The sequence below is a fragment of the Miniopterus schreibersii genome (assembly GCF_964146895.1).
Source record: "Miniopterus schreibersii genome assembly, chromosome: 17".
NCBI lineage: Eukaryota > Metazoa > Chordata > Mammalia > Chiroptera > Miniopteridae > Miniopterus > Miniopterus schreibersii.
Genome location: NC_138117.1, coordinates 899,665 through 923,376, shown reverse-complemented (window position 1 = coordinate 923,376; position 23,712 = coordinate 899,665). Strand labels below are relative to the sequence as shown.

General features: G+C 52.0%; 1 protein-coding gene across 19 annotated transcripts in view; it reads left to right on the top strand.

The window, feature by feature from the left end:
* The window catches only part of WWP1 (WW domain containing E3 ubiquitin protein ligase 1), a 44,470-nt gene extending 20,794 nt beyond the window's left edge, over positions 1–23,676 (top strand). For 14 of the 19 annotated variants that reach the window (XM_081116936.1, XM_081116934.1, XM_081116933.1 and 11 more), the window contains 18 exons: positions 1,109–1,290; positions 5,932–6,244; positions 8,203–8,298; positions 9,237–9,411; positions 9,888–9,942; positions 10,027–10,111; positions 10,236–10,364; positions 11,272–11,347; positions 11,446–11,517; positions 13,132–13,220; positions 16,413–16,572; positions 17,064–17,197; positions 17,278–17,418; positions 18,142–18,262; positions 19,112–19,216; positions 21,198–21,294; positions 21,566–21,638; positions 22,287–23,676. In XM_081116936.1, the coding sequence (XP_080973062.1) occupies positions 1,109–1,290; positions 5,932–6,244; positions 8,203–8,298; positions 9,237–9,411; positions 9,888–9,942; positions 10,027–10,111; positions 10,236–10,364; positions 11,272–11,347; positions 11,446–11,517; positions 13,132–13,220; positions 16,413–16,572; positions 17,064–17,197; positions 17,278–17,418; positions 18,142–18,262; positions 19,112–19,216; positions 21,198–21,294; positions 21,566–21,638; positions 22,287–22,386 (2,203 nt within the window). In that variant the 3' untranslated portion in view covers positions 22,387–23,676. Of the gene's footprint in view, positions 1–1,108; positions 1,291–5,931; positions 6,245–8,202; positions 8,299–9,236; positions 9,412–9,887; positions 9,943–10,026; positions 10,112–10,235; positions 10,365–11,271; positions 11,348–11,445; positions 11,518–13,131; positions 13,221–16,412; positions 16,573–17,063; positions 17,198–17,277; positions 17,419–18,141; positions 18,263–19,111; positions 19,217–21,197; positions 21,302–21,565; positions 21,639–22,286 lie in introns of all 19 variants that reach the window. The other 5 variants (XR_013997452.1, XR_013997453.1, XR_013997454.1 and 2 more) reach the window with 1 other exon arrangement.
* The last annotated feature ends 36 nt before the right edge of the window (positions 23,677–23,712 follow it).

Here is a 23,712-nt window from a genome sequence, read left to right as displayed (position 1 = left end):
TGTTTTAAAGAGAGAGGTCCGGAAGTCATCTCCAAGGAAGTGCCATTCGAGCTAAAACTGAAACACTGACACGAGGTCTGTGGGAAGCTCAGCAGGCAGAGGAGATGGCAGTGCTGGGCCCCACGCTCGTTTCCGGTTCATTTATGCTCCACAGTTCTTCCCACTCCAGAATATAACAGTTCCCTGTTTGGTAACCTTGTAGCAGTTACTACTTTACTGCCTACGTACTGTAATTTGTGATAGCATTCGAAGACTTCAGCATGCTTTTTATGTTTAGTAAAGTTGATACAGTGTATCTGCTGTGAGGCGGTGCCGATTGGCGGGACAGACGTGGCGAGGGGCTGGTTCTGAAAAGTTGTCTGTTGGTTTTGGTGAGAAATCTGGGTCTCGTTCCAGGTACAGTGGCTGTTAAGCAGGGGAGGGACAGGATCTGATACTTATATTTAAAAAGAAAACCAAACTGAGGCTGTTCTGTGGAGAGCAGATGGAGTGGCCTGTGTGTTTGGAGGCGCTCTCTCTCTCCGGGTCATTCTCACAGTGTCACCCAGCACTCTGTCCACTGATGGTGGTTTAAAGTGCCTGCTTTTGTGGTTGCAGTTTCTTTTTATTTGCAGTTTCCGTTTATTTGTAGTTTCTGTTTATTTGCCGTCTTCAAATACTGATTATAAACTATTATTATTAAGCACTAAAATTGTGAGTACGTGATTAGAAAAAGTTCATAATTCTAGAGGTTAGTTATAACAGTTTAGAGTTAACATTTGAAGACCTTTCCAGTGTTCAATACAAGTACAATAGTTTGAAATTGATGTTTATGTTTCACAAGCACTTTGAAGATACTTCCAGAGCATTGAAAATAAAGATTAATATTCTTAGACTTAAATATTTAAAATGTACAATTTGAACATTATTTTGAGGGGCTGAATTCATTTTGATTTAGTATAGTTGTATTTCTCAGTATAGATTTATCTGCTGTGTATGTGTTCATTCCTCTCTCTATATCTGTCCTTGAGTTTGAATGTTAGGATCTCGGTCACTGTTTCATATGAACGTTCTGATGGGAAGTTGTTGGCTTGTGCCAAGCTCACTGAAGTCAGCATCTGTCTTACAGGCTGGCTGCTGAAGGCCTGGGTGGAGTAGATAACCACGTTCCCGCCCATACTGCGGCGCAAAACTGCTGTTCGCGCGTAGTGAACGGAGACAGTGCGCCTCCGTCTCCGTCTCAGGGTGAGGCCAGACCTCGAAACACACCGGCTCCCAAACCACGCACCCTGGAGCCCAGCGGCGACACAGGTAAGCCTGGCTGCTCTGACAGGGTGGGAGGCTCAGGACATTGGATCTGCACCAGCATTCTTATCACTGTTACGTTTCTTAACCCTCAGCTCTACGGCAGGAATTTAAAAGCTACAGTGCCTGAATTTTCTTAAAATTAGGGAAATATGCCAAAAATACATTAGTTTAGAGATCATAACACATTTACTAAGCAGGAACTATACGATAGCTAGGTTTTTAAGCTTTATGCCCCCCAAAATACTATTTAATTCACAGGGACTACATTTCTAGAAGAACCTAAGTGAATTCATGGATTTGTCAGATATGAATGGCTCCTGTATCCTGTCTTGTAGTATACAAATATTTATTTCTTGACATGTCACTCAGTAGGAAATACACTATGAGCTGGCCTAGCTCAGAGAGTTTTATTTTTCCAAGAGGATTCTCTGTTACAGAAGGAAGATTTTTCTGATCCTGTTTTTCAGTGGAATCAACTGTAAATTTCACTAGTTATTTTTTGTTTGATCTTTGTATAGTACTTCTTCCAGATAAATCTCTTGAAACTGGAACGTTTTAGGACTTGCTTAGATGACCCTCATGTGCTGGGCTAGAGTCCTGTCTCTTGGTTCCAGAGCCTGTGTTCTTGCCTCTGTTTTCTGTCCATGGCAAAGTATTCAAAAGTGGAAGCATCTAGAGAAGCAGCTCAGTGATTAAACGGAAAAGATGCGTTTGCAGATAAGAGTTTACATTTATACTCAAGGTTCGGGGTGTTTGCCATGTGTTATTCTGAAAGTTCTTGCAAACATGGGAACTGATAAGAATTTTTTAAAAATTTAATTGGCTTATTAATGCATCCCCATTAAAAAAATTTATGAATTTGCCCTGGCTGGGGGCTCAGTCGGTTGGAGCATCATCGCATCCACCAGATGTTTGCAGGTTTGACCCCTGGTCGGGGTGAGAATTGAGAGGCAAATGACCAGTGTTTCTCTCTCTCCCCTTCTCCTTTCCTGTTTCTCTAAAATCAATAAAAACACCCTCGGGTGAGGATTTAAAATACATATATGAATGAATGAACTTAAAGATCCTAAATACCAGAATAGGTAGAGCTTTTTAGTCATTAATTTAAGGAGGATGGAAAATGAAGAAAAAAAACATATAACCAGGGTAAAGGTAGTGAGCAAATGCATTTATTTTTCTGATTCTGGCCAACTAGAAAGAATATTTGTCTCAGATTTCTGTTAGCAAAGGAGGAAAGGAAACATCATCTTAGATTATCCAGACTTGTCTCTAAATTAAGAACAGATCAGTTAAAGCAGCTGCTGCTCCTGAGATTCCAGCTGTGGATCTGAATGAAGAGATACCCAGTGGGAGCAGCATCCTCGGTAAACACAGCAGTGAGTGTCCTAGACTCCACCCTGTGTAATCCACCTTAAGTCACATATTACAGGGAGGTTTTGTTTGTTTTTTGTTTTTGCTAATCCTCACTCAAGGATATTTTTTCCATTGATTTTTAGAGAGAGTGGAAGGGAGGGAGGGCCCGAGGGGGGGAGAGAGAGAAAGAGAAACATCAATGTGAGAGACACATTGATTGGTTGCCTCCCGCACTCGCCCTGACTGGGGCCAGGGATGGAACCTGCAACCGAGGTGCAGGCCGTTGACTGGGAATCAAACCCTTGACCCTTTGGTGCGCAGGCTGATGCTCTAACCACTGAGCAACACAAAGAAAAATGGTTTTTCTTGAGTACCAGAATCCTTCACAGTAAAGCATGAATCCAGTGCTTTTTGGCAAGAGGGGTTTTTGAGTTAGGTGTCCATACCCAAACCACAATGAAAAAAACGGCTTATCCACCATTAAAAAAATTATGTTTAAAACAATGTAACTCTCTTGCAAGCTCTCCAAAGAGGTTGTAAAAAATTAAAATAATACCTTATGTGACCAAATGAATGGGTGACTTGTTCTGTGGGCTTATTGCTGGATTGAGAACCCCAGATCCACTTCCGTTCTTCCTGGAAGTCATTAGATGGCAGGGCCAGTAATTAACTAAATCGTCTTCTGCTTCGTGAAACGTGGTGGAGTGCCGAGTGCTCACTGGAAAGGCTATGCCGACACCATTGTTCCTGTCCCAAAGGGGGTTAAGTTGGAGGCTGCACTGTTCTTGCTGAAGTACTTGGCTGTTTGAGTCAGTCGCTGCAAGGACCCCCTGACCACCGGTCAATGGAATGTTTTACGTTTGGGTTGATGCAAAAGGGAGACTCTTTCTTACACCCCACAGTGTGTCAGGTACTTTAGAGGTTTTTGCCATTGGGCATAAAGTCCCTTTATTGTCCTTGCCTAAAATCCCAGGGAGGAAATAAAACACGTGAGGAACTGGAAACAAAGACTCTAGCTTTACAGTAAATCACTCCTGCGATGTTCACAGTAACTAATGGAGACCCAAGGCCAACAGAATGTCCCTGTTTTGGGTGCTGTGCCTCCATTTCCCAATTGAACCGGACAGTAGGATATAGTACTGGAGGAGCTGAGGCTGGAGCACACCGCTGGGGGGGGGGGAGTACATGGTTGCCACCCAGCTCTGCCTTTGGTCCGCCCTCCGCTGTCCCCACACCGCTGTGTGTGGGTTTTCGGTGTCAGAGTTGTGGGGTTTGTCTTTTATGCTGCTATAGCCTTAAATAACTTCCCCCCAACCAGCATAGTGGTTGTTTTCACCTCCTGATTACTGTTGGTGACATCTGATGAAACAATCGCCTGCTGTCCTTCCATTGGCCGGTCCGCACGGCTTCCGGAACCTGTGTGCTGGTAGCAGCCACTGGCCAGTGACTTGCATAGTGTCTGTCACCCTGTAGTGGAAGGATGGATGCAGGTATAGTTTCAGGGAATGGGCCTCTCGCGGTGTTGGTGTAAAGATGGTGTTGTTCTTTTGAATTAAGGACTTTAAAATCTATTTCTTTGTTGGGGTGGGAGTGGGAACGTGCATGCTGTGTCTGACACGTGACAGGTTTTTAGTCCCTTACCCCCAACAACCACAATCCTAAAATCATTAAAGCTGAAAGGTGTTCTTTTGTAAACTCATTTGCTGGCAGAATGAGTAGAACTGATTGGAGGTGTTTTGAGTTCACCGTGCTTAGGACGAGCACCTACCTTTGCTGCAGGAACATCACTGTGTTTAGTGACTGGGCCCCAGACCTGCTCGGGGTTAGTGTGGTGCATGTGTGTGTGTCCTGTCACCGTCCTGAGTCCACAGAGTCGTGAGGTGTGGATGCCAAGGGACTGGGCCTGAGCTAAATGAGGACCTTGAGACAAGGATTTCTACGTAGACGAAAGGGACCTGACGGCTCCCCCAGTCTTCCGAGTCTTGCTTAGGGGATCGCTTCATGAGCTCAGTTGCTGTGAATATTGGTCTTGTTTTAAGCTGAGTAGTAGGAGTCATGATGCAGAGAAGGATGAGACCTGGCTTCTCAGAGGACGCAGTTCAAATCCCAGCTCTGCTGCTTAACACAGTAACCAGTATGTGACCTTGGACAAGTTAACTCCTCAAACCCAGCGACTCCTTTTATGAAAGAGGGTGGTACTCAGGTAACTACTTCCCAGGACTGTCTCAGGCACCGTCCACACTCAGTAGTCTAACATGACATCGTCCTTAGACGGGTAAGAATGTAAGAGAAATATTTTTTTCTTTCCCATTTCCCTCTCTCACCTGTAGTGTAAAATGACACTTTCTAATATATAATATTTTATTAATAAAATAGACCGTAGTTGAATAGTTCACAAGTTTATTGGACTTTTGTTTTTAGTGTTTTGTTTTGAAATAACTATAGAGTCACAGGAAGTTGCAGAATGCATGGGAAGGTCTCACACTCCCTCCGCCTCCCCCATGTAGTCGTCTTGCACGACTAGCGCAGGGTCAGGGAGCTGGACACACAGGCCACCTGAGGGTGAGACGAGAGGTCCTGACCCCAGACCTCCCACACTTGGTGCAGGACCACTGGGTCCACCTTGCTGTGCAGTTTTGTCTGACCCCTGCTGTCCCTCCCTCAGTCTGTGCAGACCTGCCTGGCAACCCCAGCGCTCTTGTTGATGGCTCTTCCTGTTTCATTCAGAGCTGTGCTGTGTAACCTTCTCGTTGGTTTTGTTCAGTTGTCGTCTTGTTCTAGTTTTTATTACACCCACTCTTACAGTGACTGTAGGTGAAGTGGATCCATCACATTTACAACAGACGCAGTGCTGGGCTGTTTCTCCAGAACGTGTAGGGCGGGGTCCTGGAGTGCTTTGCGCCCTGCACTGCTGGCTCAGTCAGTGCCACAGTGTCCCCACTGCTGCATGTCCAGCTCCTGTCTGCATGCAGAAAAGCGCCGTTTTAAAGTTTTTATAACCCATGCAGACTTTCAGAATTGATAATTTGGAGAAAAAACATTTGTTATCCTAATGTTGGTTTTGCTTTCCTTAAGGTTCTTTGTATATAAATGTTTCTTTTTTTAGTTTTTTTTCCACACGTTCATCTCTAAAATGTGAGCAACAATGTGTTCATCAGTACCTGAGGTGTCATTGCACGTGCGCCGGGCTCTGCTGAGTGCAAGTGTGTGGGTGGGTGTGAGTGTGGGTGCAACTGTGCAGGGACTGGCTGCTGTGTCGACCGGGATAGCCTGTTCATTTGTCCTCTGCAGTTAATGGAGACTCATCCTCACCTACACCGGCTGACAGTGCTCCCTCTGGGGGGGTCCCTGAGGACAGTGCCCCGTCGTCAGCTTGCACTGGAACTTCTGGAGAGGAGGCCCTGGGTCCAGAAGCGCCAGCGGCCTTGGAGCACAGCGACATCCTCTCTGACAGCACTGCACTTGGGGCCGGGGCCGGCGGGGACCTCGACCCTGTGGCCTCCACCTCTGGAAGCAGTCCTGCCTTCGAAGCTGCCAAGTCCCGGCAGCCAGGCGGGAGTATGGAGCCTGGGAGGAACACCAGCACGGAGAGCCTGCCCTCGGGGTATGTTCCCTTTCAGTGTGTGGTGGTGATTGATGTTGACTGAGTGTCAGACTCTCCAGGGACTGGGCTTGGAGTCTGACTCATGCTTTGCTGCAGAGCCAGTGCCCATGGAGCTGAGAGTACTCCCTTCCTCTCCCCGAAGAGCCTGGGGTCCAAGGGAGAGGGAACTGCTGTTACCTTGCAGGGCCCTTCATTCTGCTCTTCCTTTTGCTGAGATTGTCCAGTCAGGGCTCTACCCAGCATAGCCTCAGCTCTGGCGTCCTCTGAGCTCTGCTCCCCACACCGTAGCATGAGAACAAACTGCCTTTTCCTCTGAATCCTGAGTGGGGGGCCACCCAGCCCTGACCATGGACTGTTCTAGACTTGCGGTTTCGTGTCCGCTCAGTGATTCTCAGTCCCTCTGCATTTCCCCTGGTCATGAAGCATATTCTGTGTGCCTTTCACCTGGTCGTTTCTCCTGTGGTCACTCACAGGCTGTTTACAGGGTGCTTGGCTCTAAGATACTAACATTAATGAATCTTCTCTGCTTTTGCGGAAATGTTAGTACATTGGGGCTGAAGAAAAAACCTTAAGCATTTCCAGAGGTTATTCAAAAGGAACAGGCGGGCTCATTCTGCTCAGACTTGCATCAGACTTCTCAGCATCCACTCAAGAAGCTGAGAGACAGTGGCCAGTGCCTCTCCCACTGAGGGGTGTGGTCTGGGACATTATGGTCTGTGTCAGCAAGTGCGGAGTGTGAGCACAGACGCCTGGGCTCATCCGAGTTTCCTGCCGGGTGTCCTTCCTCGGCAGCTACCAGGACCCTGTTCTCTAAAACCAGGCAGAGAAAGGGAAAGGCACAGATGGGGAGGTGGGTCTGATGTGTGGAAGGGGGTCTGGAGTCTGCCCATAGCGGCAGACAAGTCCCTGCAGTTAGTGATGATGGCGACTGACTGGATGGAGCAGGGAGGAGGCAGAGGGTGGGGTGGGGCAGCACTCCTGCCTGGTCCTGGCTCAGCTGTCAGGAGCGTCTCCTTAGTCATGTAAGGAAGGCCCGGAGCGTGTGTTTGGGACAGTTGGGAAGAGGGTGAGTGTTAGAGTGTGTGCATATACATGTGTGTCTGTGCCTGCGGGAGAGACTGGCAGCTTCCTCTGTGCACTGGTTCACGGAGCAGCTGTACCTATGGGGTCACCGCAGAGGGAAAACCACCACAGGCCTTGCTACTCAGAAAGAAATCAAATTCAGTTGATCCCTGTGTTTAGGAGGAAAATATTTTCTATTTATTCTACTTTCAAATTGAAACAAGAATGTTAAACTTGAGAAGACCAGGTGTTTGTTTTGTGTGTTTAAGACGTTTGTCTGTGTCATCACGGGAAGAATGGAGGGAAGACACAGGGTCACACAGGAAAGCGTGAGGGGGGAGTAAAGGAGTCTTGGAGTGGAACCGAGAAGATACAGTGGTGGGTGTCTGCGGATTTGCAGGCTCCCCTAAACCAGAGAGGACAGTCCTGTGCAGAGAGGCAACCCCGGTTGCACACCGGGGGGGGGGGGGGGCTGGCTGGCTGTCAGGGCACAGGAGCACCCACTCCAAAGGGCCTGTGGTTTTGAAACTGCAGGCAGTCAGGTGTTACTGCTGTACTGACTACTCCTTGGGCTTGATGTTGGACAGGAAGCTCCTCGGCCCAGGTTACATTTCTCTTTCTTGTGATTGGAACTCTGTCAGTTAGTATCCTTTAAGAACTTTACGTATCATTCTGTCTTCCTCTGCTAACTGTACTTACTGAGTTTCCAACAGTGTTACTGAGAAGGGAAATACTTAAGAACTTAAAAAGCGCTGATAACTGAGAGAAGAAACAATGTTACAACATATATGTAGGCTTTAAAGTGAAACTTATCTGTGCTTTTCCTGGGGATGAGGAGTCATGTTTCAGGTTGTTTTATTTGTTGTCTTTATTTATGTATTTGCCTTCTTTTAAAGGTGGGAGCAGAGGAAAGACCCTCACGGGAGAACCTATTATGTGGATCATAACACTCGAACGACCACGTGGGAGAGGCCACAGCCCTTACCCCCGGGGTAAGGCAGCAGCTTTACTGTCCTTGGTGGTTTCATCAGACACGTGACACAGACGTGACTTTTTCACTCTGCTTATTATTTCCTTACATTGCCTCTAAGGGCTTCCTAAGAGATGGTCAACCCTGGCATGAGTTCCTGGAGGTTGTGTAGAATTTTGTTCCAGTGTCAGTCCCTTTACATTTTTAAGGAATGGTTCTCATAGATAGTGATCTGAACCCCGTTGCTCTGTGGGGTTTACTGGCAGGTAGAGGAGTAGCTCACAGTGACAGCCCACAGAGATCCTCCCAGTGAACTGCATCCTGTGTGGCTGACGTCATAGACATCACCCCGTCCCTGAAGGCCATTCACACAGATGGCCCTTGTCCTCGGTGTCCTGTCTTCACCGTGTGAGCACATAGCCTGATGGCCAGCTCAGTCACTGCTCACAGGCGCGCCCCCCCCCCCCCGCACCTGGCACTTTCCAGGCATCTTTGCCACTTGGGAGCTCTGTCCACCAGCACAGAACACATTCCATGTCCCAAAAATCCAAGGCAAGAGTTGCTATTTGTGTGAGATTGGTTGCTGAGAGGATTCCGAGGTCGTCCTATAAATTAATGATGACAGAAGTTTTGAGGTGACTGTCCCCTGGTGGATGAGTGTGCAGAGACAGGGAAGGGCATTCTGGGCTGAGCGACTAGGAGGGCGTGCGTGTGGCTCCAAGTGGGTCCCTGGAAGGAGCGTTGGGGTGTCTGGCACTGAGGCTGGGACTGGGACAGGTGCTTTCTGAGCTGCAGCTGAGAGCTGTGGCAGGCGGGACAGCGGGACTGACTGCAGCTCAGATCACCGCAGGACGCCGGGCAGAGTCCACCTCCTGCTGTGCGTGGCTGGGGCAGGATGCAGGAGCGCAGTCAGCACGTCCCCCGAGAGGGCCTGTTTTGATTGTCACTGTCCTGAGGCAGCTGGGAGAGGAGAGTGGACGACCGTGGCCGGGTGTACTACGTGGACCACAACACCCGGACGACCACGTGGCAGCGGCCAACGCTGGAGTCCGTGCGGGACTTCGAGCAGTGGCAGTCGCAGCGCAGCCAGCTCCAGGGCGCCCTGCAGCAGTTCAACCAGCGCTACCTCTACCCGGTGAGCCCGCCGCCCGCCGCCCGCCCGCGCCCCGGGGCACTTGGGGCTTGACCTTTGACAAGCAGCACTGTTGCTGCTACACTAAGCACTTTGTGCTGTTTAGAAAAATTCTGGTTTACTAACGTAACTCGTCAGTGTTTGTCCTTATTAACGGTAGCATCATATTTGCAATTTTTTTCTAAAATACGATGTCTTTATGAACTTCCAGTCTGCTGCCTTTAATTACAGTCACTTTGCTGGCTTTGCATAAAAGCAGTTGGCTCTGACGTACCCCAGGCCAGCCTTGCCGCACGAGCCCCTCCCGCCCCCCGGCTTCCGAAGCAGCGTTTTGCTCTCCTTGGGCTGCCGGAGCGATTCCTAGGATCGGGGACACTGTTGTCCAGAAACTCTTGTGTCCCTGAAAGTCCGCCAGTCGACAGCTGACTATCTCTTATCAGTGCTCCTGTGCTGAGAGCCTGTTGTCTTCTCTCCCTCAGGCCTCAGTGTTAGCTGCAGAAAGTGACCCGTATGGGCCTCTGCCACCAGGCTGGGGTAAGCTCGCGTGTGGTCGGTAAAAACATCCGGATGGTGTCTCTAGAAATGGCTATTAAAAGCTGTATTCACTCTGCTTTTTAGAAAAAAGAGTAGATTCGACAGACAGAGTTTACTTCGTGAACCATAACACAAAAACCACCCAGTGGGAAGATCCAAGAACTCAGGGGTACGTATGTGCCAGTCAGGCCTTCCCTACACCATCCTGCACGCCTGCAGCTAGGATCGGTGAGCCTGGCCCAGGCGGCCTCTGTCTGGGCAGAGGTCCCCTCTGACCGTTCCTGTGCCCTCAGCTTACAGAACGAGGAGCCGCTGCCCGAGGGCTGGGAGATCAGGTACACACGGGAGGGTGTGCGGTACTTCGTCGACCACAACACCAGGACGACCACTTTCAGAGACCCGCGCAACGGGAGGTCATCCGTGTGAGTGCCAGCCGGGGGGTCATGCTGGGTCCTCAGGACGTAAGTTAGCCACTGACTCGGCCTCCGGTTTTACCTTTGGGTCAAGGAAACCTCCTGAGTAGTGCCCCACTGGGTACACTTGTCTTTGCTGTTCCTGTCACAGAAGGGCTTCCGTCTCCTCAGTCCCAGCATCGGGGACTCTTGCACGGGGGTTACCACCTGCAGGGAGGTGCTGTGTCCCCCTTCCAGGTGCAGCAGCGGAGGCTGAGGGAGCCTCACTGGCCTGTGCAGTCACGCAGGTCCTGGGGCTGTTTGCAGACCCAGGCACCTGCCTGCCGTCTGCCCTGGCCGCACATCACAGTGCTGCAGCCTCGGGCCAGGACTGGGCTCTGCAGGCGAAGGCATCTCCTCTGTCCTCAGTCCTGGGGCAAGGTCTCTGCTTCACCGAGAGCAGAAGCGTCAGGAAAGGCCTTTGCAAATTCCTGCCATCAGGTCTGCGCACCTGCCAGCATCTGTCTTCCCTCCCTATCCTGCAGGTGACCTGTCCTTGCTACTGTCAGAGGCCTGGCTCTCTGCTGGTGCCGGGGTCTTGTCCCTCCTTCCCACTCAGTTGCCTCCATGTTCCTCCGTCCAGATCCTGTCCCTCAGGTGCAGGGTTACCAGAGGTTTTCTTTGGAACCGTCTGCAGTGGACGTTCATGTTACATCACTCAGCCCGTGCAGAGCCCCGCCCACAGAGCAGCCCCGCCTGTGTGTGGTGTCACGGGTCCTGGTGGCTCGAGCCCCTTCTGGCCCAGCAACACACCCTCACTTCTCCCAGCTGGGGACCATCCTGTGGTCACTGTGGCCTCTGGAAGCTCCAGTGTCAGGCTGAGTGTTAAAGGTCCGACTTGGCCACGTGCTAATTCTGCCTGTTGTTTTCTCTTCAGAGCTAAAGGTGGGCCACAGATCGCTTACGAACGCAGCTTCAGGTGGAAGCTTGCTCACTTCCGTTACCTGTGCCAGGTACTCTGCGCTCAGTGAGTCTTGTGCCACAGCATTTAGTCACGTCTGCACAGTGTGCCTGCTGAGCTTACATGACACTACAATGTTATATTTTTTAGTCGAACGCACTACCCAGTCATGTCAAGATCAACGTGTCCAGGCAGACACTGTTCGAGGACTCCTTCCAGCAGGTGAGGAGGTTTGTTAGAGCCACCTGCACGGCGTGTCGTGAGAGGCAGGAGGGCTTTGCGCACTGGGACCCTCGGAATGCAGCCCGAGCAGGGACGACCTGCCGAGGGCCCACGTGGTCGGCATTGTAACAAACTTGGGCCATTGCCATGAGCTGGGCACTGGTCCTTAACTGCTCCCCACACTTCCCTGCACCTCAAGGTGAGCCCAGGGCTAAGTCACCACCACATTGGGGTTGCTAAGCAAAGCCCACACAGCTTCTGGGACAAGTGACGCATTTTGGCATTTACTCTGCTAAGACTTTACTGACTCAAAGTCTTAGTAACACCACCAAATTGAAATTGAGTAGACGTGGAACCCTCCGCGGTTCCTGGGTGTGACCCAAGAGACCCGTGACCTCGCTGCTGATGCCGGTTGTCCTGCTCGCTTCCCGCCAGGCCCTTTCCAGCCTTGACGGTGCTGGGTTCTTTCTGCTGACTCGGCGTCACCGGGAGGGTGGGACTGTCACTTGCCAGAGCATAGGCTGTTTGCCAACCATGGTTGTGCAGAACCTGGAACAGCCTGCACACAGCAGTTGCTCAGCAAACACATGGTGAACTTACGGATAAGTGAGTGTAAGGTGTCTACTTGCCTGAGTCCTCCACAGAACATTTAAAGATAAAAGTCAACATCTTGACAGCTCCTTTTCTGCAGTGAGGTGGACTCTTCATCCAAGTCTTCCATCCCTACAAGCACTTCTGTGAGGACCCCAAGGCCTGTGCGTGCAGACACACGGGGCTCACGGGGCTCACAGAGCAGTCTGCAGTCAAGGCACCTCGTCACTCGCTCTGACCAGCTGCTGCTTGGGGCAGGAACTCGCAGCTCTGCCCAGGCTTGGCTTTGGTTGGAGTTAGTAGCTCGAGCCGAGTGTCAGAAGGGTCCCCTGCTCCAGGCTCTGTCTGACTTAGGTTCAGTGAGTGTCTCAGGGATGAGCCTCCACATTCAGGGGCTTGGTTTGCTCTGTGCTCCGCCTGGGACAGTCGGGGTCTGTGTGATATGCAAGAGGAGCCCATGCTCGCCTGTGCCGGGGCCAGACCACGCGTGCCAGCCTGGGCTCAGGTTCCAACACGTGGGGAAGGCATTTGTTGCTTTCCAAAAGTGACGCCTAGTCACTGGTAATCTCAGTTAGCCATTAAGAGAATGAAGCTGGTTACACTTTCTTACGTGTGACGCACCGTCTCTCAGCTCGTTCTTGGCTTCAGCCAAGCTCCTTTCCCACTGAGAAGTGGTGTGAGCAGGACCCAGAGCAGGGCTCTGCTTCCCACTGAGGCACCTTTCACAGGGTTGTGGTAAAATCTGGGCAGCGCCGGGGAGGGACTGTTTGCCAGCCTTAACGCTCTTGGGGTACTGTCCCCTCTGGCCCCTGGCCCACAGCAGAGGCTCCTCAGTGTGAGGGGCTGACGTGAGAGGAGGAAAGCCGAGGCTCACTGTGGGGCCTGATGTTTGGGGTTCAGGCATTGCTGCTGACCTTAGGAACGTGTGATTTGAAAATACAGATGAAATTTACGTTGAATTGTTTTTGGAAGAAACTTGTGCTATTTGTGTTTTTAAATGTCCCTCTTTTTGTTTTTAACTAGATCATGGCATTGAAACCCTATGACCTGAGGCGGCGACTCTATGTGATCTTCCGAGGGGAAGAAGGACTGGACTATGGTGGCCTGGCCAGGTGAGCCCGACCCCCTGCCTCAGCGCGTCTCCACCGCGCAGGGGCATGTTTGTGAAAGGTGTATTTTTAATAGCAATCAGGATTTATTTTTTTAAAAAATTAAAAATACACAATTCTAGAGGTAACCACTCTTACTACTCTGGTGACCCTCTGTGTCCTCTGCACGTATGTAGGTTTGTGTCTACGTGAGTGTGCTGTGTACACGTCTGCTGGTTTTTTTGAACAGACTTGGTGCAGTGCCCTCAGTGTATGTACTGTGGACGTCCCTCCACGTCACCGTAGAGCCCATGCTGTCTTCATTAGTGGCCGCGTGACATTCCCTCCTATCAAGAGAATTTGTGGCCAGCATGCAAGCTCGTTCATAGTTTTCGCTGTTGTGACAGTGTGCGCTGGTGCTGTTCGTGTTAATTCCATCTGAGTCCTACTGCAAATAAAGTTTTCCACGTTCTCTCAGTGTCCTGCTAACACTCAGGAAACAGTGATTGGGAAATTCTGTTAATGTTTTTCCCCTCAATTGTTTCCCCACGCCTAATTTGACAATAATTTGTTTTTTAGCAAAAACACTTTCATTAAATTTTTCCAAAGAATTAACAGAGTCATAGAATCCCAGAAACACAGAGCCACAGAGACACAGAATGAGATGTGGGACTGGGTGCCCGCGGCTTCGGGGCTTGGATGTGGGGTATCAGCGTGGGCTGTGTTGGCATATTTTCTCATTAAGGAGGTTTTTCAGAAAAGAAACACCACCCGTCCCAATAAATGTCTGTATTACGCCTGTTGTGCTGTATCTCACTGTCGGGAACGCTCAGATGTTAGAAAGGCAGGTACGTCTTAGATGAAACACTGCCTTGTTTGTAGCGTCTGACTGGTGACATCCACATCCTTGTCTGAACCCCTATTTGCCTCAGCCACTTGGGTTTAGTTTTACAGTTCGGCGGCTTTCTACACGTGCCGGTCCCTCTGCACCACACTCTTCTCGTCCAGGTTCCTTGTTCTGAGTCGCGTGTTGGTTTTCGCTCATTCAGGGGTTCAGACCTCACAAGGGTGATCTGTTCCTGCAGTTTCCAGGATGTGTGTTCTGTTGCTTTTGTATACAGATGGCAGCCCAGCCAGACACAGGCTTCCTGCGAGGGCTCTGGGCACTGCTCCTGTCCCCTGGCGTGAGCATGAGCGCGACCAGTGGGGGCCCCGCCCCGCAGGGGACGGCTCAGTCCTTGTGGTTGAAGTTTAGCGACTTTGTTGTTGTTGGTTTTATGTCGTTTTTAGGAACATACTAAGTTCTTATTTTCTTCTATTACGTCCTCGAGCACTTTTTCTGTTCCGTGTTCCCTTTCCTTCAGGAACGTCAGTCATGGGTATGTGGAGTCTCCTGTCGGCCGAACGTGTCTGTCCTCTTGCCCCTGGTGTTTCTCTTTGTGCTTTTTCCGCTCGTCCTGGTTTTCTCACACCTGCCCAGGGCCCTGTTCAGTGCTGCCTGCCCTCTGCTGCTTCTGCTGCGAGACGTCCATTTCCTCTGGGCCCTGCTCGCTCACCTGCTGTCTCGTGGTTTCCAGCCTCTGTGTCCTTAGTCGCTGGGCGTGTGCAGAGCGCTGTGCAGCCTGCGACCCTCCTCTCACGAGTTAGGCCCCTCCTCCTGCTGTCTGGGCAGGTGCCACGTGACAGCCCTCTCCTGGGTGGGTTCGGTTTTCTGGCTGCTTTGCTGCCGGTCCCTGCAGCAGCAGGAAACCTGTTCCTAGTCTCTGGGTCTGGGCTCCTCCTCAGCAGCTCGTTCAGTCTTCCCGGCGGCCTCACTTCACTGTCTTAGCAGGGAGTCGACTGCTCAGCTCCTGTGTTGGGACTGGATTTAGTTCCAGGAATTGGTTTCTGTCATTTCCCAGTTGATTTGGTTTGGGGACCCCCTTCTCTTCCCTTCAGGCATTTCCAAGACTGTATTTTAAAATCTTTGGAAAAACATTTGTAGACAGGCTTCCAGGCCAGGTCTAGCCTGCATAGGGGTGGCCCCCATTTTTATTTTAAATTTTAAAAAATTACTTGACAATATTACTATATTATGCTTAAGAAGCAAGATTTCTGGCTCTTTAAAAATACTAGACCCGCGTTCCCACCTTCTCATATGGCGTCACTTGGCTGAATCAGAGGCACTGTCCCGAGGGGTGGTAGACACACTATCTCCTGTGCCCGCACTGCCCGTCGGAGGACAGATTATGCCCAGAAATCATTGCCCTTTAACCTGATGTGACTTTGATCAGGGACCGGGAAGGAGTGAGGATTGTGGGTAAGGGGCGAATGGAGGCCCCTTGTCCCCCCAGTCACTGCGGGTGTCCTGCTGCTTCAGGAGACATCAGCGCATTCTGTCGTATAAATCTCATCGAGTTGTGTTCCACGTGTTAGACGTCTATAAATGAGGTAGAATAGGTGGTAGTAAGTTAGGGAATGCTTGTCAAATTTAACGATTAAAAAATTTTTTAGTATGTTTTATTGATTTTTAGAGAGGAAGGGAGAGGGAGAGAAATACTGATGAGAAACATCCACGGGCTGCCTCCTGCACGCCCCCTACTGGGGATCGCGCCTGGAACCCAGGCCTGTGCCGACCGGGAATCAAACTGTGAGCACCTGGATCCTAGGTCGATGCTCAGCTACTGAGCCACACCAGCTGGGCTAAAGATTTAGCCTTTTTCGTTTTCGTCCTATCTCTACCACCGGCAGTGACAGTAGCCGTGTCCACGCAGCCCTGCTTGTGTCTCGGCATCACCAGCAGTGACTGGCCTGCTGTGCACTGTCCCACACGGAGAGCCTAGGTCCCAGGAGCTGTATGACCACGTGGCGTTTCTGTGGAGGCGCTTACAGTGGTAGGTGGGCAGGTCACCTGCAGGAAGGTGACCACCACTGTGAGCTTGTCCCCAGTTACCAATACAGGCCGCACGTGGACGCTGACTTCACAAGCTGCTGAGGTGTGTGGTCTAAGCAGGACTTGGAGGGAAGCTGGTCCGTGCAGGGCGAGCCGGTCCTGCCGCTCCCTCCACCCCCCGTGAATGTGACGGGACACAGCTCGCGGTCTGCAGGGGCTGGAGCAGGCAGGCGGGGCCACGCTGGCTCTGTGCGGGGGGGGGGGGGGGGGGGGGGGGGCCAGCACCGCACCCGATGCGTCTTCAGGGCCACGTGCCAGCAGTGACCTAGCCTCGTTTTCTCTAGAGAATGGTTTTTCTTGCTCTCGCACGAAGTCCTGAACCCCATGTACTGCCTGTTCGAGTACGCGGGCAAGAGCAACTACTGCCTGCAGATCAACCCGGCCTCCACCATCAACCCCGACCACCTCTCCTACTTCTGCTTCATCGGCCGCTTCATCGCCATGGTGAGCCCGGCGCCCGGTCCGCCCTCGCTGGGGCCTGGCTTCATTCAAGAGCAAAAGGACCTGCGCAGTCCTTGGTTGTATCTGTTCGTGGCCACACGAGTGTCTCGTAGGAGAACATTCCGGGGGGAGGGGCAGCAGGACCAGGCTCCTGGGTGCGGCAGGGACGGGCAGGGCTGCCTGTGCCGCTGCTGCCAGAGCAGTGAGGGTGGGGCGGTGGGAGCCCTGACCACCCAGCGCGGTGGGGACAGCCGGGAGGCCGGCGCCCAGGTCCTTTGGGCTTCTGCACCCAGTTAGGTGACCTTGCTGTGGAAAGCGCACTGGGGTGGGGGCAGGGAGGCTGCTGTCACCCGGCCCCTGACTCTCGCAGGACGTGATGGAGCCGAGTGGCCCCAGTGAAACAGGTCAGGCCTCGTGACTTCTGTTACCACTGTGCGCTCAGTAGGCAAGTTATTTTGTAAGTTTTTAAGTAAATGTTTTGCTTTTCTTGGCAGGCTCTTTTCCACGGAAAGTTTATTGATACTGGTTTCTCTCTACCGTTCTACAAGCGCATGCTGAGTAAAAAACTGACGATTAAGGATTTGGAGTCCATCGATACGGAGTTTTACAACTCCCTCATCTGGATAAGGTTTGAGGATTTATCTTCCATAATTAAGGCATTTCCTGAAACCAGATGAGTCTTGTTAGTGTGTCTGTTTTATCCCCCAGGGACAACAACATTGAGGAATGTGGCCTAGAAATGTACTTTTCTGTGGACATGGAGATATTGGGGAAAGTGACCTCTCACGACCTGAAGCTGGGTGGGGCCAACATCCTGGTGACCGAGGACAACAAGGACGAATACATCGGGTGAGGGGTTGGCACCCAGCTCCCCCGCTGCTGCCCAGGGCGGGTCCAGTCATCCCCACCCACCTTTTCATCACTCTCCCTGCTCCACCCGCACGTGTGCTCTGTGCACGCAGGGCCCCAGCACTGGGGAAGCTCCCATGTCGCCTGGGTCCCAGTCAGAGCCGGGCCCCAGCCCCACCTGCCGGTCACAGGGCGAGGCCCAGGTGCTGAGCCCGCAGCCGCCTCCCTCTTTCCCCACAGGACAGGGAGGCGCTCTGTGGGCATGTGACGTGGACCCCGGCCCCGACTGACCAGCAGGGCTCCTCTCCTGCCCTCCCACTGCCTGTTAGCAGGTGCCCCACACCATTTTCAAACTGTCCTCAAATCCAGGACCCCACAGCCCACCACGGCTTCACTTTCTCAGTGGTGCCGCCCCACCCGCCCCACCCCGCCTGTGGCCGTCCGTCCCGGCCCTCACTCCTCCCTGCGTGGTCCCTGACGGCCCCGTGGAGGGCCGGGTCAGGAGGAAGCGGAGCGGTTCGGGGCGGCTGCTCCCTTCCTCTCACGCCGGGTGCCGCCCGACAGGAACCCCGTCTGTTTGACGGGAAAGCCCCTTCTCGGCTGCATGCGCCGGAGCAGATGCGCGCGCGAGGAGCGGAGGCGGGGGTGGGAAACGGCTCTGGAAGCACGTGGGTGTCTGAGCCGCCCCACGCCAGCGGCCGTCTGAAACCCGCCTCGTTTCAGCCTGATGACGGAGTGGCGCTTCTCGCGCGGCGTGCAGGAGCAGACCAAGGCCTTCCTGGACGGCTTCAACGAGGTGGTGCCCCTGCAGTGGCTTCAGTACTTCGACGAAAAGGAGCTGGAGGTGAGGCCGTGGCCTCGGAGGTGGAGGGTCTGCTGGTGCTCACGGGAAAAGGTCCACGCAGGTCTCAACCCTGTGGCCTGCCCTGGGCACAGTCGGCAGCCAGGTCCCCTCCCGGGTCCTCGACGGGGCGAGCCTCTGACTGGCCGGGGACCTTTCTGAAGCCCGGGGTTGGCAGTGAGTTGCCTCTAAGCTCAGATTCTAAAGTCTCGCCTGGGTCCCAGGTCGACGCTCAGCCGCTGAGCCACGCTGGCCGGGCAAAGTCCTGAGTTCCTAGTGGTTTCAACTGTTAGACTTGTTGGAAGCCTATCACAGCTTTCTTTCTTTTGGTGGTAAAATGCACATGCCGTGTAATTTGCCACGTTAACCATTAGTGGGTGTCGGGTGAGTAATGGTAAATGTCACCGCATTACTGTGCAGCCCATCTCCAGAACTTTTCCGTCGTGAGAAACAAACTGCCCTTTAAACAATAAGTCCCCCAGCCCCTGGCACCTCTGTTCTACTTTGTCTCTGACGACTCTTGCCTGGATCAGTGAATAACAGTATGTTTCTAAGTAGATAAGATTTAGCATAAACTTTAAAAAGGAAGAAGTATGATTGAAACTCATCAATAATCTGGGCCCCTAACTGAGGGTGTATTTTAGTGAAGGTGACGTCCCTGCTGGCACACCTGAGGTTTCTCTTGAAGCTACTCTGGTCGCTGCCTTCAGTAAGCACCGCTAAGGAAGTTCAGGTTCCTGCAGGATAAACTGCCACTGGCGCTGGGGTTTGTCACTGTGGCCTCGTTTGTCGTGGACGTGGGTCCTGTGGTTCCCGAGCCCTGGTGTGACCACGGCTGTGCCCCGCCCCCAGGTGATGCTGTGCGGCATGCAGGAGGTGGACCTGGCCGACTGGCAGAGAAACACCGTGTACAGACACTACACCAGGAACAGCAAGCAGATCATCTGGTTTTGGCAGGTACTTGCTTTTATTTTTTTGAAACAGAGTCCTCAGGATGTTTTCTAGTGAGACAGTGGTTTAAACTACAGCTCATTTGGGCTGCGTTTGGTCATGGTTTTGGCCTTTGAATTCTCAGTCAGAAGTGAGTAATGTGAATAGGTTGCTTCTGCTGACGGAAGTGAGAGTTTGATGGGGGTAAGTCACAGGTACAGCGGCGGCTTCTAGCAACAGCCGAGGGTGCTACAGGTTCTACAAGTGCTAGCGGTGGAGGAGGTGTTTCCATGAGAGAGGGTGACCCGGGGCTGGGGACTTGGACACCACAGGGCAGCAGCCCCTCCCCCTTCTCTGTCCTCTGTTTTGGCTGAAGCTGCATCGGGTGGTCTCTGGGCATCTACGTGCTGCCTACTAATCTTGATGATGGACTTTCTGTTTTGTGTTTGTTTGAAAATGTAAAATGTCTGGGCTGAGGACTGACGTCACAGGAGCCCTGTGACGAGGCTCACCTTAGGGACTGGGCTGGTTTCCTGCTGTCTCAGGTGGAGTCAGTCTGGTGTTTATATTGCTAGAGGACTGTCCAGAAGTCGTGTCCTTTCCTAAGGAGAGTTGTGTGTTTATTGCTTCATACTTTGCAGACACGGACGCTTCTAGAAATTTACCTTAGAGATGCAGTTTCACATGCAAACCCACCCATCCTCGAGCATTGATTGCCACGTTATTGGTGCACCAACAGGTGACACACCTGATGTGTCTGGAGGGGCTGAGTAAACTAACACTTCCATTCTGCACACACTGCCCTGGAGCCGCTCTTACTACAAATTAACAGACACTGGGGAGTAGGGTGGTCAGAGGTTTGGGGAAGGAAGGTGTTTCTGTGACCGCCATCTGGTTCAAAGGGTGATCTGGGTAGAGGAGCCTCTGAGGGGTGGGAGCCAAGCCACTGGAGGCAGAGGGGTCAGTCACCCTCCCTTTATGCCAGGGGTGGGGAACTTTTTTCTGCTGAGGGCCATTTGGATATAACATCATTCGAGGGCCACACAAAATTATCAACTTAAAAATTAGCTATGAAAAAGGCTCCTAGATTTATTGAATTTTGAGTCCTGCTTGTGGCTGCCTTGGCAGAGCCGGGCCAAATGATCTCAGCCCACGGGCCGGGCGTTCCCCACCCGCTTTCGCTCATTCCCAGCCACTCGTGTGGACGTGTCTAAATCTGAGGAGCTGAGCTTAGGCCACGTGAGTCCTCACGACCAGCTGTCTGCAGGATGGGGCTGATTCAGGGACAGTGGTGAGGTTTACGCCAGACCCACTCGCAGCTGTGCACTGGCGGTGCCGTCCGGTCCTTCCCTATGCTCAGCCTCACCTCTAAGACATGTCTGCGCTCTGCCTCCGACAAGACCGGCTCTGTGGTGTTTCTGCAGGTCTCCCGCTGTGTCCTTCCCTCTGTGAAGTCAGGGAACGAAGTCACTTGGGGAGGGACCACGCTGGGAGGCCGTGTGGAGTGGGAGGAAGTGGACTTGTGCTCCAGGTCCCTCAGAGGAAAAGGGCAGGTGCTCAGGTCAGGACAGCGGTTCCAAGGTTACCCTGCCCCCTACCAGCCGCGTGGGGCAGACACGTTACTGTGCCTTTGGGCCGCGTCTCCTCACGTGTGCAGCGGGGATGCTAATGGCGGGTCCTGCCTCGCAGACTGTGAGGGCTGCTCCCCGGGCAGCACGTGGCCCTTGCAGGCTGGACCCTCAGAGGCGACAGCTGTGACGCCTGTCCTGGCTCCGTCAGTGCGATGGCCTTGGACATGTGACATTTCTGAGCTGCTGCCCCCTTCTCCGTAGGGTTCTGGGCACAGCACCAGCCTGGTAAGTGGTTGATGCTGCAGCCACATTGTCACTTGTCTTTTGAACCAGTTTCAGTGTTAAATTCAAGTTCACTCTTAATCTCCTGGAATTTAGTAATTCAAGTGTCTGTTCCCATTACCGGAGATGCTACTTTACATTGTTGCCCTTGTTAGTTCGTGAAGGAGACAGACAATGAGGTGAGGATGCGTCTGCTCCAGTTCGTCACGGGGACCTGCCGCCTGCCCCTGGGAGGCTTCGCCGAGCTCATGGGTGAGTGGTGAGTGCCACCCCTGCGGGTCACTGTGGCCTCAGGCCTGAGGCTCACTCCTAGTGTCCACTTAGGATGAGACGGGGGAAAGCCACCTGGGTGCCTGCTGCTCTGCTCCTCGGGGTGGGGGGCAGGCTTCTGCAGGAACTGGTCCCTGCCGGTCCACTGCAGTTCATGCCGTCACCCGCGGAACATGTGACATGTTGTTATACAACTAGTCAGGACCCAAAAGTTTGAAGGACCAGATAAACTTTGTCTATTTCCCTGCTTTAGGAAGTAACGGGCCTCAGAAATTTTGCGTTGAAAAAGTTGGGAAAGACACCTGGTTACCAAGAAGCCACACGTGGTAAGTTGAATCCTAAATGGAAGGTGAAAGCTGGTGTTTGGTTTTAATGAGACGCCCTGACCTCTTCATGAAGAGCAGCCAGACTTGTTTTGAGAACAGGACGACTAAGGCCGGTCCTACAGCTGAGCCCCAGCTCGTCCCTAGTTGGGCCTCCTGGGCACCTGAGCCGGTGCTTAGTCACCACTGTTAACGAGACGGACGGGAGTGCTCCTGCCTCCCCGAGTTCGCACTCCTTGGGGAAGGGCACGCAGGGGACGGCCAGCAAGCAGTGCTGGGGAGCCCTGAAGGAAAGGGAGCTGGGCTGGTAGAGGCGCCAGTGGGGGGAAGGGCTGGGTCGGAGTTTGACGGACAGCAGGCTGCGGAGCTGGGGGAAGCACAGTTTCTACAGAGCTGTTTGCAAAGACTCTAAAGCAATTGCAGAAACAGGTGACAGGTGTGGCTGGAACGGAGGGGAGGGGAGGTGGGCTGTGGGCGCGCAGGCAGCTGTCGGGCTTGCGCGGGCTGCTCGGAGGAGTCCGTGCCGATGCCGAAGTGGTCGTGTAGCAACACTGCCTGTCCGCGTAGTTCTTCAGACGTGCTTTACACACACTGTCCCAGAAACCTTTTGGGTTCACTTGGTTGAAGACACATCTGATTCTGTCTGTCCAGCTTTAATCGCTTGGATCTTCCGCCGTACAAGAGCTACGAGCAGCTGAAGGAGAAGCTCCTGTTTGCGATAGAAGAGACAGAGGGGTTTGGACAGGAGTGAAGGCCGCCCTTGTCAGAGCAGCCCTGGCGCCTGCCCTGCAGCCGTGAAGTTGCGCCGACGGGTGTAGTGAGCGGCGGCTCCTGACCAGGAACTTCCCGAGCGTCTCAAATATAAATGGTTTCCGTTCTTACTCAGAATATGCAAGAGAACTGCTCCTTTCTACTTTATTTATTGTTCCCTCGAACGGACCGGGAAAAAGATCTCCCTAAACTCTGAAGCGACAGACTTAGGAATGAGCATCTACGTTGGAGAGCCCACAGCTCTAGTTTTATAGAGCTGCTCAGCCGTCACCAGGACAGCGCCCCTGCTCCTGCGAGGGTCTGGACGCTTCTCTGCCCCCACATGGGGTTTTCAGGACGGTAATGGGGGCCTGGGCCAAACCCAACTGAGGTGGTTACTAATGCTGCTGGCTCTTCCTGAAGACAGGCAGGTGGACCTGTCCCTCTGCTCTAAATAAACACAATAGTTGAAATGTCCTCTGTGCTACCACTATGGTAATGCAAAGTGATGGGTGAAACCACTTAGCTGGAGTCCCGTCCCAACCAGACCCGCACTGCCTAGTCCAGGATGGGAGCGCAGGTGTGTGTACACGCGCCTCCAGGTGCTGGGGGTCTGTGGGGTTCGAGAGTCAGGCACATCTGCTTCTAAAAATGAGGTGGTCTTTACATTTAATTCATAATAAATGGATGCAATTTGATAGGGACACACGAAAGGTGGTGAGAACTTTTCCACTTTTGCTGGTGTTCAGTTTGGTGGGATGAAGAGTTCATAGCATTTGAACTCGAAGTAATGAGTCTAATGATTTTCTATTAGTTTTAATTTCATGAAAATTCTGGGTATCTGAATAAGCATATAAAAAAATCTGTCATTCCCCTTCTATACAGGTTATTTTTGTCCTAAGTGACACTTTTTAATTGTTTCTCATTATCGAGGGCATTTGCTGGACTACAAACACGTATAACAAACTCTGACATGAATGACTGATGCTACTTTAGCGAACGGGCTTCCTTATTAATACAGAACTTTAAATTTGTATCACTTCAGGATGCACTGTAAACTCCATTAACTTAAAACTTTTTATAACCACGGAAGTGGCACCTTAGAATGTTAATGTTTCACTGCTGAGCACACATGAAAAATTAGTGTAAACTTTAAATTCCCTAAAGTTTGTTTTGCCAAAATTTTATTTTTCTATATATTAGATTATGTTCTGCATTTTTTTCAAAACTCACAGTGAAGATGCAATAAAGGCAGCGATCCACTCGGCTGAGTGACTCCTTCCCAAACCCTAAGCAGTGACACACTGGTTCTTATTCACGTCTTAAG